This window comes from Pteropus alecto, unplaced genomic scaffold, assembly GCF_000325575.1.
Source record: "Pteropus alecto unplaced genomic scaffold, ASM32557v1 scaffold39, whole genome shotgun sequence".
Lineage (NCBI taxonomy): Eukaryota > Metazoa > Chordata > Mammalia > Chiroptera > Pteropodidae > Pteropus > Pteropus alecto.
This window is the reverse complement of record NW_006443568.1, coordinates 8218009-8234119: the sequence shown is the minus strand read 5'-3', so window position 1 is coordinate 8234119 and position 16111 is coordinate 8218009. Positions and strand designations below refer to the sequence as shown.

General features: G+C 49.7%; 1 protein-coding gene and 1 non-coding gene across 3 annotated transcripts; both read left to right on the top strand.

The window, feature by feature from the left end:
* THEMIS2 (thymocyte selection associated family member 2) lies at nucleotides 1-15263 on the top strand. 2 transcript variants are annotated; one of them, XM_006924355.3, is made up of 6 exons: nucleotides 1-118; nucleotides 2634-2774; nucleotides 5045-5455; nucleotides 9226-10298; nucleotides 12496-12616; nucleotides 13033-15263. In XM_006924355.3, the coding sequence occupies exons 1-6, from the start codon at nucleotides 25-27 to the stop codon at nucleotides 13086-13088; spliced, it is 1896 nt and encodes a 631-aa protein (XP_006924417.1). In that variant the 5' UTR covers nucleotides 1-24; the 3' UTR covers nucleotides 13089-15263. The 2 variants fall into 2 exon arrangements, with proteins under 2 accessions (XP_006924417.1, XP_015454442.1); XM_015598956.2 differs by having other exon boundaries at nucleotides 9226-10304.
* LOC112473079 lies at nucleotides 6139-6257 on the top strand. Its single transcript, XR_003043905.1, has one exon. It is a non-coding gene; the product is annotated as a 5S ribosomal RNA (ribosomal RNA).
* Nucleotides 15264-16111: the final 848 nt, after the last annotated feature.

Genomic DNA, 16111 nt, shown 5'->3' with positions numbered 1-16111 from the left:
CGCGTCTAGCGAGCCGCGCGGACCATGGCGTCCGTGTCGCTGCAGGACTTCGTTTGCGCCCTGGACCCTGCCTCCCTCCCGCGTGTGCTGCGCATCTGCTCGGGAGTCTACTTCCAGGGTGAGTGAAGTGCCGAGACCCCCCGGCCCCTGGCTCCTCCGCTGCCAGGTTCTCCCTGCGTGTCCCGCAGAGGCGCTGCCAGGGCGTTAGAAACCTGAGAAAGTGAGCCCCGGCTTCAAATCTCGACGCTGCCACTGCCCAAGCTATGTGATTTGGGGCTACAGTTAACCTCTCTGGGCCTCGGCTTTTGCTTCCGTGGAATGGAGGTTCGCTGATTGCCCCGCAGGGTGGTAATGAGCTCGGACACACAGATGGGTGGAACCGAGCCAAGCCAGCTGCATTGATTGAGGGCCTACGGTGTGGCGGCGCGGCATCAGGCACTCACGACAGGTAGCTGTGGCTTGATTCTTAAGTGCCAAGTCAGCCCTCCCCTCCGTGTGGCCTCGCACTCCCCCTTGACGCCCCTCTATCTACACCGCCCTCCTTCAGTTCCTTCATCCCATCTCTGTCTTCTGCTTGGCAATGGGCAGTACTTGATCCGATCAGCTCTTCAGTTCTCCGCTTAAATAGCTCCTCATCCTAGAAGCCTTCCCAGCTCTCTGCACATCTGCCCACCTGGCCACAGCCCACCTGTTTCACAGGGACGGATGGGTACACAGCAGGGCGCTGTCACTTGTTATCGTCTGAAAGCGCAAGAGGCAAAGAACTGACGGGCGGTGGAAGGGAGAGGACAGCTGCTCAGCAAATGGGAAACCCTGGCTGCTGCGGGTGAGGGAGGAGCTGTGGGCATCCGCGTCCGGAAGGAGGACGTGGAGAAGAGAGGGAACCCAGACCCTGGGTGGTGCTGGGGAGGAAGGCTCCTTCCTTAGAGAGCAAACGAATGCATGGGTGCCCTAGCCATCCTGTCCCCTCTCGCTGTCCCCTTTCTCTGTTCCCTTGCTCTGCCACAGCAGCTTCCAGTAAAGTGTTCTGAGGCCCCATGTGGGTTCTAGACCAAGGGTGAGACATATGGAGGGCCACAAAGTGGACAGGACAGGTCACTGCACTGTGGGTCCGGCCAGGTCCACCTGGGAATCTAATAGATCCGGGTTCAAATCCTGACACTACCTCTCTGGGCTTCCAGCAGGCACCTGTGCTCTGTTTGCTCTCCTCGCAACATCCCTTACCCGCTGTGTGTCATAATATCTGCATTTCTTCATTTTCCGTGAGCCGGGTGGTGGACGGAAGTTAGGGTAAGAAAAGAGCCTGGTGGGGTGAGTGTGGAGGACAGATGATGATTCTGATGGAGCAGGCGGCTGGCCTGGACATTTCCACTTGGAACCCCTGAGGAGCTGCGGCTTTGGAGGCAAACACCCTGGACTTGAGTCCCAATTTGGCCTCTTATTACCTACAATCTTGGGCTGCCCACTCAGCCTCACTGAGGCTGTTTCATTATTTAGGAAAGGGAAACTGTCCCTCTGAGGGCAGTCGTGGGTTTTAAATCAACGACGCATCTGCAGTGCTGACCACAGCGCTCGGCACCACTGCAGCTGTCCCCACCAGCCCCAGGGCCTACCCCTGAGACGGTAGACAGAACTGTGTGTTTTATGAGCCTGTGTGTAAGGGGTGGGGTTTTCCTGGGGGTAAGTGGTAGAGTTTTCACCAGTTTCTCAGGGCTGTTGTGAAGAGTCCTGCTGGGGCTGCCCTGGGGTGGGTTGGGGTCAGGTGGCCTCAAGGCTTGTCCAGCTGCACTTTCTGTTGTCAGCAGGGTGCAGAGCCTGTGCACTCCATGTGTGGGAGAGATCGCTATTGAGCACCTTCTATGTTCCGGACACTGTTTTAAGAACTTTAAACCAGGAAAGTGACACTACTGGGCTCAAAAGAGGGGGTCCTGCTGGGGCTGCCCTGGGGTGGGTTGGGGTCAGGTGGCCTCAAGGCTTGTCCAGCTGCACTTTCTGTTGTCAGCAGGGTGCAGAGCCTGTGCACTCCATGTGTGGGAGAGATCGCTATTGAGCACCTTCTATGTTCCGGACACTGTTTTAAGAACTTTAAACCAGGAAAGTGACACTACTGGGCTCAAAAGAGGGGGCCCAGAACCCTGCCTGTGTCCCCCCCACCCCCCTCCACACCCCGCTCCTGGCCTCCCCATCCCCTGTCATTGGCCTTCCATTCTCTCCTGTACTTTTTTAAAAACCATTCATCTGAAGAAGAAGAAGAAGAAGAAAGCACCCGGATGGATGCTAGGCTCTGTGTGACCTTCGGTAGCCACTGACCTTCTCTGGGCCTGATTTTGTAACTGTACAATAAGGAAATGGGGAGTCACCAGGTTATCTACACATTCGTGCCTTCAACATATGGTTAGAGGCCAGGCCTCTTCTGGCTGCAGTGATGCGAAGATAAATCAGCCCTGCCCTATGAGCTCAGTTTAGGAGGCACGGGGACATGAAGGCCAGAGAATGTACCACAGAGGAGTACATCCAGTGCTAGGAGGCAAAGGTAGCATGTATGCTGCCCGAGGACAGCTGATCCGGTGGCCATAAGGGAAGGCCCAGTGCTTGGCCCCTGCCGAACTTTGAAACTGAGTCTGTGTCTGCAGGCTCCGTCTACGAGATCTCTGGAAATGAGTGCAGCCTCTCCACGGGGGACCTGATTAAAGTCACCCAGGTTCGCCTCCAGAAGGTGGTATGCGAGAATCCTGGAACGGGCCAGACCATAGAGCTGGACCCCAACTTCCAGGGTAAGGTGGGCACCTCCCTCTCCCCAAGTGCCCTGGCAGCCTCCAGGCACACCTGCGGACATACTCGTGGGCTTGCCAACCCCAGCACTCCCTCCCACCGTGGCTCTTCAGCCACCACTATCCATCCTCAGGGAGGTGTGACGTTGCCCTGAGCCTGGCTGGCATGGCTGCACCCTCTCCTTACCCATCTCTCTCATCACATCTTGGCTGGGACTTATTTGTTCCAAGTCTTTGTCCATGTGCCGTGTCCCCTCACACATTCACTTACTAAGCATTTACTGACACCTACTGTGTGGCAGCCCCTGTGTTAGGGGCTGGAGATGTGGGGCTCAGGATGAACCAGGGGTAGCCCTCTCTGGTGGGGGGCATCCAGGATGGCAGTGAGAGGCGGGCAACAGTAGAAGTAGACACAAATTTAGAGGGGGCTCCAGCGGGAGCTGCCTGCCTCAGTGGGCTGTGCAGGCTTCCTGGAGAAGGGTGGCATCTTAGTTGGAGGAAGGATCCCTAGAGGGAGTAACATGTGTACAAACCTCATGTACCTCACTTCTGCAGGAGGCATGTCGTGTGGTGGACTGTGGGCCAGGTGCTGAAGCCCACAAACAGCCTGGGTGGGAAATCCCACTGTGTCAGCCACTAGCTGTGGCCTTGGCAAGTTCCCATGACCTCTCCGGGCCTCAGCTTCCTCCTGAGTGACGGGGGTACTCAGACTTGATGTGAGGATGAGATGAGTGGCCATGCATGAAGTACATAGAACAAGCCTGGCACAGAGCAGGCACCCTCTGAAGGCTGGTTCTTAGTATGATTCACTGTAATCACTGCAACGGGATGGGTGAGGGTGTGGGTTCCAGGTGAAGCACAAGTGGTGGGAGGTGGCGGGAGGCCAGACCACTGGGGACTCGTGTGGTCTTTTGGTCTTTATTTTGAAGGCATTGAGGAGCCAGTGAGGGTTTTAAGTATGAAAGTGATGTACGTTATTTTGTATTTTGAGGATTTTGTTTTTAATTTGAAATACTTTCAAATTTACAGAAGGCTTGCTGGAACTATTGTACAGCCTTATCCAGATTCACCAATTGTTATATTTTATTACATTTACTTTCTCTTTCTTCCTCTTTTTCTCTCTCGTCACACACACACACGAACATATGTTATTATATGTATTTTATATGTATACACATATTTTTCCCGAACCATTTAAGAATTGCAGACATGATGCCCCTTTACATCTAAATATCACTCCTAATATTTAGTGTCTCTCCTAAAAAACAAGGACCCTCACTCACAAGACTATAGTTCAGTGATCAAATTTAAGAAATTTTATATTGATATAATAGTAGTGTCTAACCCACAGTCTATATTCAGATTTTACCAACTGTCCTAATGATGTCCTTTGTAGTAGTTTTTCCCCTTGAACCAGAATCCAGTCCCGGATCACACATTTCAGGCAGTTGTCCTATTTCGTTAGACTCCTTCAGGCTGCAAGAGTTCCTTAGCCTTTCCTTGTCTTGACATTGACATTTTTGAAGAGTTCAGACCAGAGCTTTTGCAGAATGTCCCTCAGTCCTGGTTTGTATGATGTTTCCTGGATAGGATACGTGTTGAGCTGATTGGGTAGGAAACTCTCAAAAGTGAAGTTATGTCCCGATGTGGGATTATTTTAGGCCAGCTGGGTGGCAGGAAAAGGATGGATGGGGTGGGGGAGGGGTAGAAGGGAGGAGAGCAGTCAGGCAGCCAGAACTGGCAGACAGTTAAGGGAGGTGGTCAGAGTCATTTTGCCAGTAGCTCCAGGGGGTCAGTAGCTCCTGGGTTTCTAGTTTGGGAGAGGGACAGTGGTGCTGCCCTAGAATGGGATGATAGATATTGGATGTGTGGGATTGGATATGTGGGACGTGAGGTACCTGGGGGCAAAGTTGGCTAAATTGGAGGCAGATGGGGTCAGGAAATAGGAAAATGTGGCAGTCGTCAATGTGGCTGTTGGGGAATTCATCCTTGTTCTGTTATCTGTCTCTGGCGACAGTCCCTCTGTGGCCATGCCTGTGTGTTAGAAGAAACTGTCTCCACCTCTGCCCTTCACTGTCCATTCACACATGGTCCCTTGCTGCCCCTTGTCCCTTAGCCCTGCAGCCTGGGTGTCCAGAAACTGGCTTGCCCTTGACATCTGTCCTCAAGGGATTCTGTCTGGGTTCTCTGGGACCAGACCAGGGCCTGGTGTATGTGGCCCTGGACACAACCAAAGCCTGCCCCACACTGACACCCTCTGCTGTGCTCCACAGGCCACTTCAGTCCCCTCACTGGCCCTCAGAGCTATGGAACCCTGGAGGAGCTGGTCTCTTCTGTAATGCGGAGCTCCAAGCAGCTGCCCATTTGGTTCATGTCAACCCACAGAATTGACACGAAGGCCAGGGTAGTGCCTCAGGAGCAGCCCCTCATGCTCGAGGCTGTGGAAAGGCACCCCAAGAACTGCTACGCGCGCTGTGTGCTGGGCACAGGGACCCAGCCAGTCGTTCTGCACCTGCCCCTGTTCCAGAAGGGGCCCTTCTGGGAACTGGAGACTGGTGCCCCTCGGACCATGCTGCAGGCCCTGCAGGACCCGGCCCTGAGGGACCTCCTCCTCACCTGCCCCACCCTCCCCTGGCGCACGCTGACCTTGAAGCCCCAGTACGAGATCCAAGCCATCATGCACTGTGAGTTGCCTGGGCAGGTGGGTGGGGGTTGGTGGGGAAGGGAGAGAGGGGACCCTGGCGAGTCGCTCTGATGGAAGACTCCAGCCCCCGTTGGACAGTCTAGGGTGGCTTACTCAGTATATACAAAATAACAGAATAAAGATTCCCAAAGAGTGGGAAGTTAGGTATAAAAGGAGATAGGCAAATGGGCTAATTTAAGAGTGAGATCCCCAGTAGTGTATACGACTGGGCAGAAATTAGGCTGCGAGCTTGCTAACAGCGAAGACCAAGAGACAGTGTTACAACGTGAAACCTTGACCATTTATTTGCTCAGGAGAAAAAACATTTTCCTGCCTCTGAGGAGAGCAGTACTGTTCCTGAAGGTCCTTCTGGCAGGTGACAGAGGGCCCTGGGCGAATCCTCTAGCCTTTTCATGCGTTATTCTTAGGTCAGGCTGGTGGCAGCATGCAGAGCAGGGTTGGTGGTACTGAGGCAGAGGTGGCCCGTCTGGCTAGTCGGAGGCTGAGCTTGAGTGGAGGTGAAAGCACTGTGCCCCGGGACCTCCTTCCTGGAGGCCGGAGTTTGAGGTTCCGCTCCCTGGCAGTTAACGAGAGAGCAGTTGGTTAGGGTTGCCGGCAGACTACAGAGCCAAGTGAGTATTCTTTGCCCTGTTTTCAAAAACAAAATCTTTTAAAACTATTTTAGTCTACGGCCATACCACCCTGAACAAGCCCGATCCCGTCTGATCTCGGAAGCTAACCAGGGTCGGGCCTGGTTAGTACTTGGATGGGAGACCACCTAGGAAGACCAGGTGCTGTAGGTGTAAAAAATAAAAAAATAAGGGACTGTAAGCTGACAAGGTCCTTGCAATCTGTGAGGTCAACCAAGGGTTGCCTCGCCTAAAAACTAAAATAAAACTATTTCGTTATGGAAAAATTCAAACAAACATATAAAAAAGCAGGGAGTAGTATAACCAGCCCCCATGAGTCCATCACCCAACATCACAATTAGCAAGCAGCTCACGAGTCACCCTGTTTCATCTCTCCCTATCCTCACTCTCCCCAACTGATTATTTCAAAGAAATCCCAGATATCATAGCATTTCTTTTGTAAAGACTCCAATATGTGTCTCTTTTTAAAAAAGTGTCTCTATTCAAAAATATGAGACTCTTCTTTTTTTTAAACAGACACACAATACCATCATCATACCAAAAAGATGAACAATAACTCCTATTACCACCACTTGAGACACCTGGTGTTTGAATTTCCTCCACTGTCTTCTAAATTTTTTTACAGTTTATTCACATCCACATAAGGTCCACAACATTGCTGTCAATTGTTAGGTCTCTTAAGTCCCTTTTAATCTATAGATTCCCCTTTTCTATTTTTCTTGTAATTTATCTGCTGAAGGGAGGCTATTTCTCCTGTAGGCTTTCTCATATTTTGGATTTTGTTGCCAGCATCCCTGCGGAGGTGTTAACCTCCTCCCCTGTCCCCTGAGTTTCCTGTTGGGTCGGGCCCTGAGACCAACTCCAGGTTCGATGGTTCAGTGGGAGGATCACAGGACTCGGCAGACTGTGATGTATTACAGCGAGAGGACACAAAGCACAGTCAGCAAAGGGAAGAAGTGCATTGTGGAGAAGCCCAGAGGAAGCCAGATGCAGCTTCCAAGAGTCCTCTCCCAGGGGAGGCACACAGGGCACACTTAATTCCTTCAGCACTGAACTGTGCCAGCACACGTGGGGTGTTGTCTACCAGGGAAGTTCATTAGAGACAGTGCCCAAGGTTTTCACTGGTACTGTAGCCCCCCTCTGCCCAGCATGTACCAAAATTCCAGGCTCCTGGAAGGAAAGCTGGTGTTCAGCATTAGCCACATTGTTTGCACAGTGACCCACTCTTATCAGGGAATGGTGGGGGCCCTCCCCAAATCCACAGTCCCACATGCCAGCCCAGGACCAAGCCTGCAGGCAGACTTTCTTAGTGAGAGCAGTCTCAGGCCAGATATTTTAGCTCTTTTCTGCACACCTATCAACAGGCACCTAGCTCTAGAGGCCTGACCAGATGCAAGTCAGTTTCTCATTGTCACATGAGGTGCGGAGCAAGGAATCCCCACTTGGCTCTGTCTGCCACCAATCTAACTTGAACACCAGCCTTGCCATGTGGTGTAGGTCAAATAACACAATGAATGGGCCAGTGTTTGTGATATGAGTGGTTGCTGGTGACCACTGCCTAGATCCATGATTTCATTAGGAGTTGCAATGGTGATATTTTAACCTGATCATTATTTCATTTATTAGCCAGGAAACTACATAAAGAGAAAACTCCCCTCACCTACTCTTTGCTTACAGTTTGTACAGGAAATTCAGGACATTGTGTTTGTGTGTGTAGAGGTCCCTGGGTAGGCTCAGCCTCTGACTGGCCTGACCTGGCCAGGATCTGCCTGTTTCACCAACCCTGCCACCAGCCTGCACTGAGGACTGTCCTAAGAAATAACCTTTTTTACTAATTTTTAAAATAATGAGCTGGCTCCCTAGCACCCTTCATCAGGGATTATTTAGGTTTTTAAAAAAATAATTTTGAAGTTACAGATGAAATGTTTTCCATGTTCCAATCCACTGAAATTTTATTCTTATCGATGATCAAATTATCTCCGCTTTGGCCAGTGGGAGGCTCCTAAATCCTTTTGACATACCTTTGTGGTCTTGGATAGATTTTCTTACTTTCTGGTGTAAGATGGTCAAGGTTCATCTTGAACATTTCCTCCCCAGGAACTGAAGTTAGCTCTCTCCTGGGGAGCTCTGGACTCTCCTGGCAAATGACAGTAAGAGACCACAATCTGGGCAGCTAGCGGTTTTAATGGTGGCTTGGCAGGCTGTGCTGGATACCGAGGTAGTTCAGGAAATCCGTAAAATATTTTGAAGAAAAAATCAAAATAGCATAATGAACTCCCATGTGCCTATTACCCAGCTTCAACCAATTGTTAGCTCATCTGGTACAAATCCCAAGTGTGTCCTGAGAGAAGTCATCACTACCCCTCTGAGCCTTAATGTTCTCATGTGCCAAGTGGGGAAGATACGTACGTCATGTGACGTGCTTCAGACAACGCTGTGGGTGGGGGGGCCCGTTTTCCTCATACTTACAGTCACTTCTTGAGTTTATACCCAGGTACTAATCCAGAGAGGAAACACGTTGCTTGAGGTCATTTAGTCAGTCTTTCCTGATTTATTTCTTTATTTAAATCCAGAAAGGACTCGGAAAGACAGCTTATAAAATCACATTCAATTAAACTTCAATTAAACTTTAGAAGTGGTTGGACTGATGGGACAGTGGATATTAAGGAATTACCAAATAATCATTATTACTTCAATGTGGTAATGACATTGTTATGTTTAAAAATTTTAAAAAATATCCCTTTTAAAGACACACACTGAAACAGTCGCAGGTGGCATGATGTGATCTGGTTCACGATGACCCAGTGAAGGGAGACTAGACAGACAGGAGTAGAAATTAAAGAAGATGGGCCTTGAGCTCAGTGTTGGAGCTGGGATATAGGTATGTGGGGGTTCCCTATACTACTAGTCTCTCTACTTCTACAAATGTTTAAAGCTTTCTATAATAAATTTTTTAAAAAAGGCCAAAGTGGGCAAGGAATCAGATAGAGTAGGAAAGTGCTGGCAGGGAAGAAAAGATAAGGACAGGAAGGTCAGCCAGGCCAGGGCTTGGGTCTGGGGGTGCAGAGCGCTCTGCAGGCTGCACGCGGCCCCGCCACTGAGTGACCTGCCGCCTCCACAGTGCGCAGGACCATGGTCAGGATTCCTTCCACCCTGGAGGTTGACGTGGAGGATGTCACCGCCTCCTCTCAACATGTCAGCTTCATCCAACCGCTGCTGCTGAGTGAAGCCCTGGCCCGGGGGGGGCCATTCCCCCTGACCATAGAGATCCTGGAAGTTCCGGAGGGGCCCCCCATCTTCCTCAGCCCGTGGATGGGCTCCTTGCGGAAAGGCCAGAGACTTTGCATCTATGGCCTGGCCTTCCCGTCCTGGCGGGTAATAGCCTCAACCAAGGGCCGGAAGGTGCCCAGATACTTCATGGTCTCTGGGGCCTACCAGGGCAAACTGCGACGACGGCCAAGAGAGTTCTCCACGGTCTATGACATCCTGAGTGCTCTCCAGCCAGGCCAGCCACTCCGGGTGGTGGCCACCAAGGACTGTGAGGGCGATGAGGTGGAGCTCCCTGGGTTCGCTTCCCTGGCTGTGGGAGACAGGCTGGAGGTGATGGGGCCTGGTCAGGCCCATGGGGCTCAAGGAGGGGACATAGACATTTTGGTGTGTCATCGGCTGAGTGACCAGGCCGAGGAGGAAGAGGAAGAATGTGAGGAGGAGGCAGAGGGCCGAGAACAGATCGTGCTGCCCCTCTACCTCTCCGGCGGCTTCGTGGAGGATATGAATGATGGCCGGCGCTACAGCCTGGCAGATCTGACTGCCCAGTTCTCATTGCCCTGTGAGGTCAAGGTGGTGGCCAAAGACGCCAGCCAGCCTGCTGACCCTCTGCCTTCCTTCTCTGGCCTGCGGCTGGAGGAAAAGATTATGGAACCCTTCTTGGTGGTCAGCCTGGACTCTGAGCCTGAGAAGTACTTCGAGATTCCTCCCCGGTGGCTCGACCTGACTGTTGTGGAGGCTGGGGAGCAGCCAAGACAGCCAGCTGGGTCTCCGCCCACAGTCACAGTAGAGGAGCTGACGGATGCCTTCTATTATCGCATTCGGAAGTTACCGGCATCCGAGAGCCAATCCCCTCCACCAAGGCCCCCGAAACGTGAAGGCCTCGGTGGGCAGAAGAAACGGAGCAGCCAGGAGAGAAACATCAAGGTACCGGTATGACTGAAATGGGCAGGGAGGGGTCGCCTGCTGGGATGACTGCAGGACCTGCCATTTCCTCTTTGTCTGGCATCACATTTCTTACAATCGTATTGAACTTGCAGTTTATAAACTTGTGTACTTTGCATCTGTTATTCTTATTTGATCCTGACAATCGTCATGTTGATGTGATTGTCCACATTTTACAGTTGAGAAAATGAGGACTCAGAGATGGTGAGATTTGCTCAATGTTACAATTAATCAATGGGAGGCCTGAACTGGAACATAGCATTCTGACTCCAAGTTCATTGTGCTTTCCCTCTGGTACCTGATGTCATCCTCCTAGTTCAAGCTTCATCATTTTTCACCTAAACTGTTTCAGCAAGCTCTTCAACTCTTCCTCACAGCTGTCCGAATGGCCTCCCAAATCTGTCCCTGGTCACCGAAGGGTCTCGGCCCCATTTTCTGAAAATTTCAGTGGCTCCCTACTGCCAGGGGAGAAATACAGACCCCTTAACATGGCATCCAGGGTCCTTTGTAAGCTGACTTTAGTCTCACCTTCCCAGGCTCATCTTCTACCACCCACTCTGCAGTCCACATTCCAGATACAGAGACGCTCCTGAAGCCCCCTGACTGTGCCAAGACTCCTACCTCAGCATTTACACATACCAGTTCTTTAGCCAGGCATGTTCTTCCTCCTTCCAGGCTCCTGGGCAGGGCTCAGCTCAGAGTCCTCCTAGGCAGTGAGTTCTCCCTCTTTTGTATTCACTCTGCATGCTGGACGTTGCTGGGGAGGTGGGGGTGCGGTGGATAGAGTGGGTCACAGTTTCCTGTTAGTTGTACTCGAGTCTCTGGCTAGAATGAGAGTTCTGTGGGGGCAGGGACCTCACCCATTCCAAGGTGGGCCAAGAAAGTGCCAGTGAGTGCTGAACTGAACCAAACTGAATCACACTAAGGAGGAAAGAACCAGACACAGAAAGACTCAGTTGATGTCCCAGTTTATTCACTCTGTGGCCTGTACTCTATTCTGAGTATCTGTTTTCTCACCAGTGAACCCGAGATAACATCACTGACTCACATCCATGTTTCATTAGATGCTGCTACCTGTTGGGTGCTTGCTCTGTGGCAGGCATCTTATATGCACTGCCCCAGCTGGCTCTCACACCATCCCTCTGAGGTGAGCACCGATAGAAGCTTTTTGTTTAGTTGAGAAAACAAGAGATGCAGAGATGTAGTTTCCCTGAGATCACATCGCCAGCAAGTGGTGGGCTGGGGTTTGAAATCGGGTCTGACCACATGGCTTGAGCACCTACCTACCATGCTCTGCTCGTGTTTGTGTGGGTAGGTAGTGGGATGGCAGTGGAAGTTAAAAAGATGAATCCTGAGCTGTCTTAGCCCCAGAAGCGGGGCATATCTGCAGAGAAGGGGCAGTTGTTTTCTGGGAGGACAAAGAATGGACTGGGACATCTAAAATACAGGCCTTGCAACAGTGCTGGAAAGAATTCAGAGACCTCAGTCCCAGCCTTGGCTTCTGATAGAAGTGACATCAGGCCCAGGTCTTGTTTTTGAATCAGCAGCTTTTCCTCTCTGGGTATCAGTATTCTTCGCTGCTGATCAGGGGAGGGATACTGTTTGCTCTCTGAAGCACGATGTGGGAAAGAGCACTGGTTTCAGAGGTGACAGAGAGGGCCTGGGCCTGAGCTTTGGCCCAGTTAGGGTCCCCTGTGTGAGGTCTGACATGGCATACTCTCTCTGAGCCCATTTCCTTACGTGTAAATTAGGGACTGAACCAGCTACTCAGAAGGTCACCTGAGGGTTATATGAACAGATATGCATACAGCATCTGGCACAAGATAGGAGTTCGATGTAAGTCCTCTTCCTTCTGGTACTCCTCTCAGCTCTGGCACTCTGCTGAAGCTTTGACTGCTTTTCCCCTTCAGCAAGATGTGAAGCACAGTGACCAAACTCCTATGTGGAGAAATTCAGAAACACTGTCTCTAGCCTCCTATCATCTCACCCTGACCCTTTTCTCCCCTGCCAGAGAACATTTCACGTGTTTATAGTAAAAACACCTGGGGCCTTGAGACCCTCTCCCCTCAAAAGGAAGTAGAGAAGGGAGCAGAGGAAGTGACATTCGAAGGAAATTACATTTCATGGATTCTGCTGCTCCATTTCTCAGAACTCTGCTGACTTCTGCTTTTTCTCTCAGTCTTTTCAAGTCTCAGATCTGATGAAGACGTTGCCAGAGGTCACCAAAACCCGATCAAATACATATAGCAAGATTTCTACCTGTAAGAAGGGCCCCAGGCCCACTACGTCACAAGATTCAGGTGAGTCCTGTTAGCCCCTGTTCACCCTTGTCCTTGCTTCTCCCCTTCCCAATTTTCTCTGCTGCTGCTTTCGCCTCTGATTGTGCTGGCCATACCCTTAGCAGGGCCGTGCCCAAGGGATGGCCAGGCCTATATGGGATGGATTTAGGCTGAAAGGTCCTTACTGTCCCTCTCCCAGGCCTCTAGAGCCCTGGCAAGGAAAATGAGTTCATCTCCCAACACACTACCTTCCCCAAGGCATACAGGGAGAATGTTTGCTAAGTGTTGAGGTAAAAACGAATTTTGGTTTCTGGGCTGGCAAGGACTTTAGAGCACCCAGACCAACCCCTTCCCTAGCCAGGTGAGAAGCGTGCCCTAAAGTAGAAAAGGAACCTGCCTAAGGCCAAAGATTGTCACTGACTTGGACTCTTTTGCAGATGATGATGAACACAGTTACGAAGAAGTAGCTGAGTGCTTTCATAAAACCCTCTAGGCACGGGAGGAACCATGCTTCCTAACTGCTGCTTCTCAGGGAACCCAAGGTACCAGCTGACCATTATAAGCCTTTAGACTTTGGACAAGGTCTCACAAAAATGAGACTGTGGATGGAGAATGGCTTTGTGGGACTGGTTTGAAGTGGGATAAACACTGCACCAGACTCCCTCAGGTTCTAGGTTCCTGCCACTGAAGGCTGGCCTGTTTGAGCCTAGTTTGCACTTGATGCCCTTGGACTCGGAGCTTTGGTATCCAGAAGAGCCAACTGAGTTCTACTCAGTCCTGCATCGCCAACATCAACTGTCCCACTGGTCAATAAGAAAGGAATCAAAGAAGCCACCAAACTTGGTGACGGCAGCAGTGCCTCCTGCCTTTTAATACAGAGGGACTCAATACTGATCACGAACTGAGAGCCTTTTTTTGTTTGCCACATCCTTGTCCCCCTTCCTGCTCCACTCTTCCTGCCCCTCCCCTGCCAAGGCTCTAAGCTCCTGAGAGACCAGGGCTGTCTTCCTCATCTCTGCAGCACTGAGTACATGACAATGACCACCCAAGATTATTTCACTCCAAAACCATAAAATAAAAATGACAGCCAAGCTTCTGGAAAAATGACAAGATATCACTTATTGTGTGTGCCAGACTCTTTACAAACCTATTTAAATCCTCAACTTTCTTATGTAGACGAGAGCCTAATTTTAAAGATCAGGAAACAAGGAGGCAGATTAGTCATAAACCTGGTTAGGATCCTAGCTTACTACCTGTCAGACAAAGCTAAGTTACCTACCTCACAAGATTGTTTTAAGAATCAAATGAGAGAATCTTTGTAAAGCATTTAACACGGTGCCTGGCACATAATGAACACTGGATAACATGTATCATTATTATTGACCAAGATCGAACCTATACCCTTTGCAAAAATGAGATAATCTTCCAAGGTCATTCTAAGTCTGTTTAGTGAGGTAAGACCACAGGCCTCATTAATGAATCCTGAGCTGAAGGGGAAAAGCAGTCAAAGCTTCAACAGAGTGCAAGACTTTGGTTTCCTGGCTGATGCAAATCTGGAACTAGGTACCATGGTCAGCAGAACACAGGAGGTAGACAAAAAGATGATGAGTCTCTAGCTGAGGTGAGAGCTGAAAGAGGGTCAAATTTCCAACTCCTGGATTCTAGGGTACTACACCTGAGTTTGTCATCCTTTTGCCTGCTAACTCCCCTCTGGGCTGTCTGGACCCACTGCACTTTCCAGGCCTCCTGGCCTCCATACCCCACACCATGGAGTTCTCCAGGTGACTACTGAGAGGCTTTTATAGGCTGCTGGGCCAGTCCTCAGTATCTAGCATCCCATCCACATCTTCCCACCAGTTCCCCTACCCTCCTCCAGAAAGACAATCTGTACCGCACAGGAGGACCCTGAGGAAGAGAGTATTCTGGGACAAGCAATAAGAGAGACATAAAGTTCCTCCTTGGCACAGAACCCCTAGGGGCCAAGACCACATGCAAAATGCCAAGTTTCACTTTGCAGTTAATCTTGGTATCAAATTGAGCAAGATCACAAAAGAGGAAAGGGGGCAAAGATGAGGGCTGCCAGTTCCTACAAAATGGGATTTCTGAGTGGCCAAATGCTGCAATGAGAAAGGAAGACACTTCACAACAAAGTTGTGGAAAGCTGGGCTTAAAAGGAAAACATGTTTGAAAATCACAACTGGGCATGTCTGATCAGAGCAATGAAGGTTGGCAGAGAATGGACCAATGGCAGATACTACCCTCAAAGAGTTTTTGTCTTGTTTACCTCTGGAATGATCCACCGGGTGCTGGGGATGGTGTTCTAATGGGGATAGGGATTCCCTCTGACAGTGATCTCCAATGTGGGCACACATGCCTGGGAGTACATAACATGATCCACTGGAATACCTGAAAAAGTTATCAGTACATTCCTTCATAATTATTTTAATATCCTTCACTTATATTTTTGAATGTTTTATAATGTGTAACATGCCAATACAGTAAGAGATGTAAATAACTGCTAAATAAATGAATACAAACTGGAGATATACGTTCAAAAATATTGTTTAGAATTTCCCTCAACTGTATTTTTAAAAACAAATTAATTCTCATCAGACACTAATTCTTATTGGCCTTACTTTAAACCCAATAAAGTATTATTTCTCATGGAGTCTGATTTCTCACCTAGAGATTCTCCAGAGAGCAGGCTGGACTAACTGCTTGGCTGACACTGGGGGCGTTTCTAGAAACTTGGGTCTGCTGTTCCTGTCTCAACAATGTGCCAGTGGAACATTGAATACCTGAAATCCTAGGGGACGACAAACATCCGAAGTGCAAATGCCTCCTGCTCAAGCAGGGTAGCTTTATAAAGGCTCACTCTGCTGAGGAATGTGCTCAGCCCCATAGGCCTCTGTATTGCTCAGAAAAGGCACAACTACTGTGAGACTGTGTAAATGCCATAAATACCGTAAAAAAGATGGCAGAGTTCCTCGCCACTGAGCAGCTACTCTGTGCTGCTGGGAATGCTGAACACCCATCTCTTAGTTTGCTTATATTCCTAGTGCCTAATGGGGTAACACAGATGTATTCAATACTTGCTGAATCAGTAAGTAGTTTTTAATGGCTGAATCCCCAAATTCAAAGGAAAAGACTTTCATGCAAAACCACTGCTTCTGCCTTGCCCATTTTGAAGGCACTAGCCTGATGACTAGAAAGGGAAGTCCACCACCCATAAAAGTACCCTATCATGCATTTCAAATTCAAATGTATATGACTTTTTAACTTATTTTTAGCCCACTGGCCTTTATTTTAGGAATCAAGAATGGACGTACTTGCAATGGACTGCCTCTTAAACATCTGCATAGCTCCCAAGATGGAAACTACTTTGCATGTATAGAAAATAACAGCCAGATAGTTGTTCACTGTTAGAAACCAGGAGGGTGGAGCCTTCTCCACAGCTGCTAGATCTCATTTAGAAACACAATTAAAGCAATTATAAAATTTTTATTTGAATGTTAT

Coding starts and splice junctions, on each gene's coding strand:
- THEMIS2 (XM_015598956.2), top strand. CDS start 25: ATGGCGTCCGTGTCGCTGCAGGACTTCGTTTGCGCCCTGGACCCTGCC. Junction 119..2,633: donor CTCGGGAGTCTACTTCCAGG/GTGAGTGAAGTG, acceptor CTGTGTCTGCAG/GCTCCGTCTACGAGATCTCT. Junction 2,775..5,044: donor GCTGGACCCCAACTTCCAGG/GTAAGGTGGGCA, acceptor TGTGCTCCACAG/GCCACTTCAGTCCCCTCACT.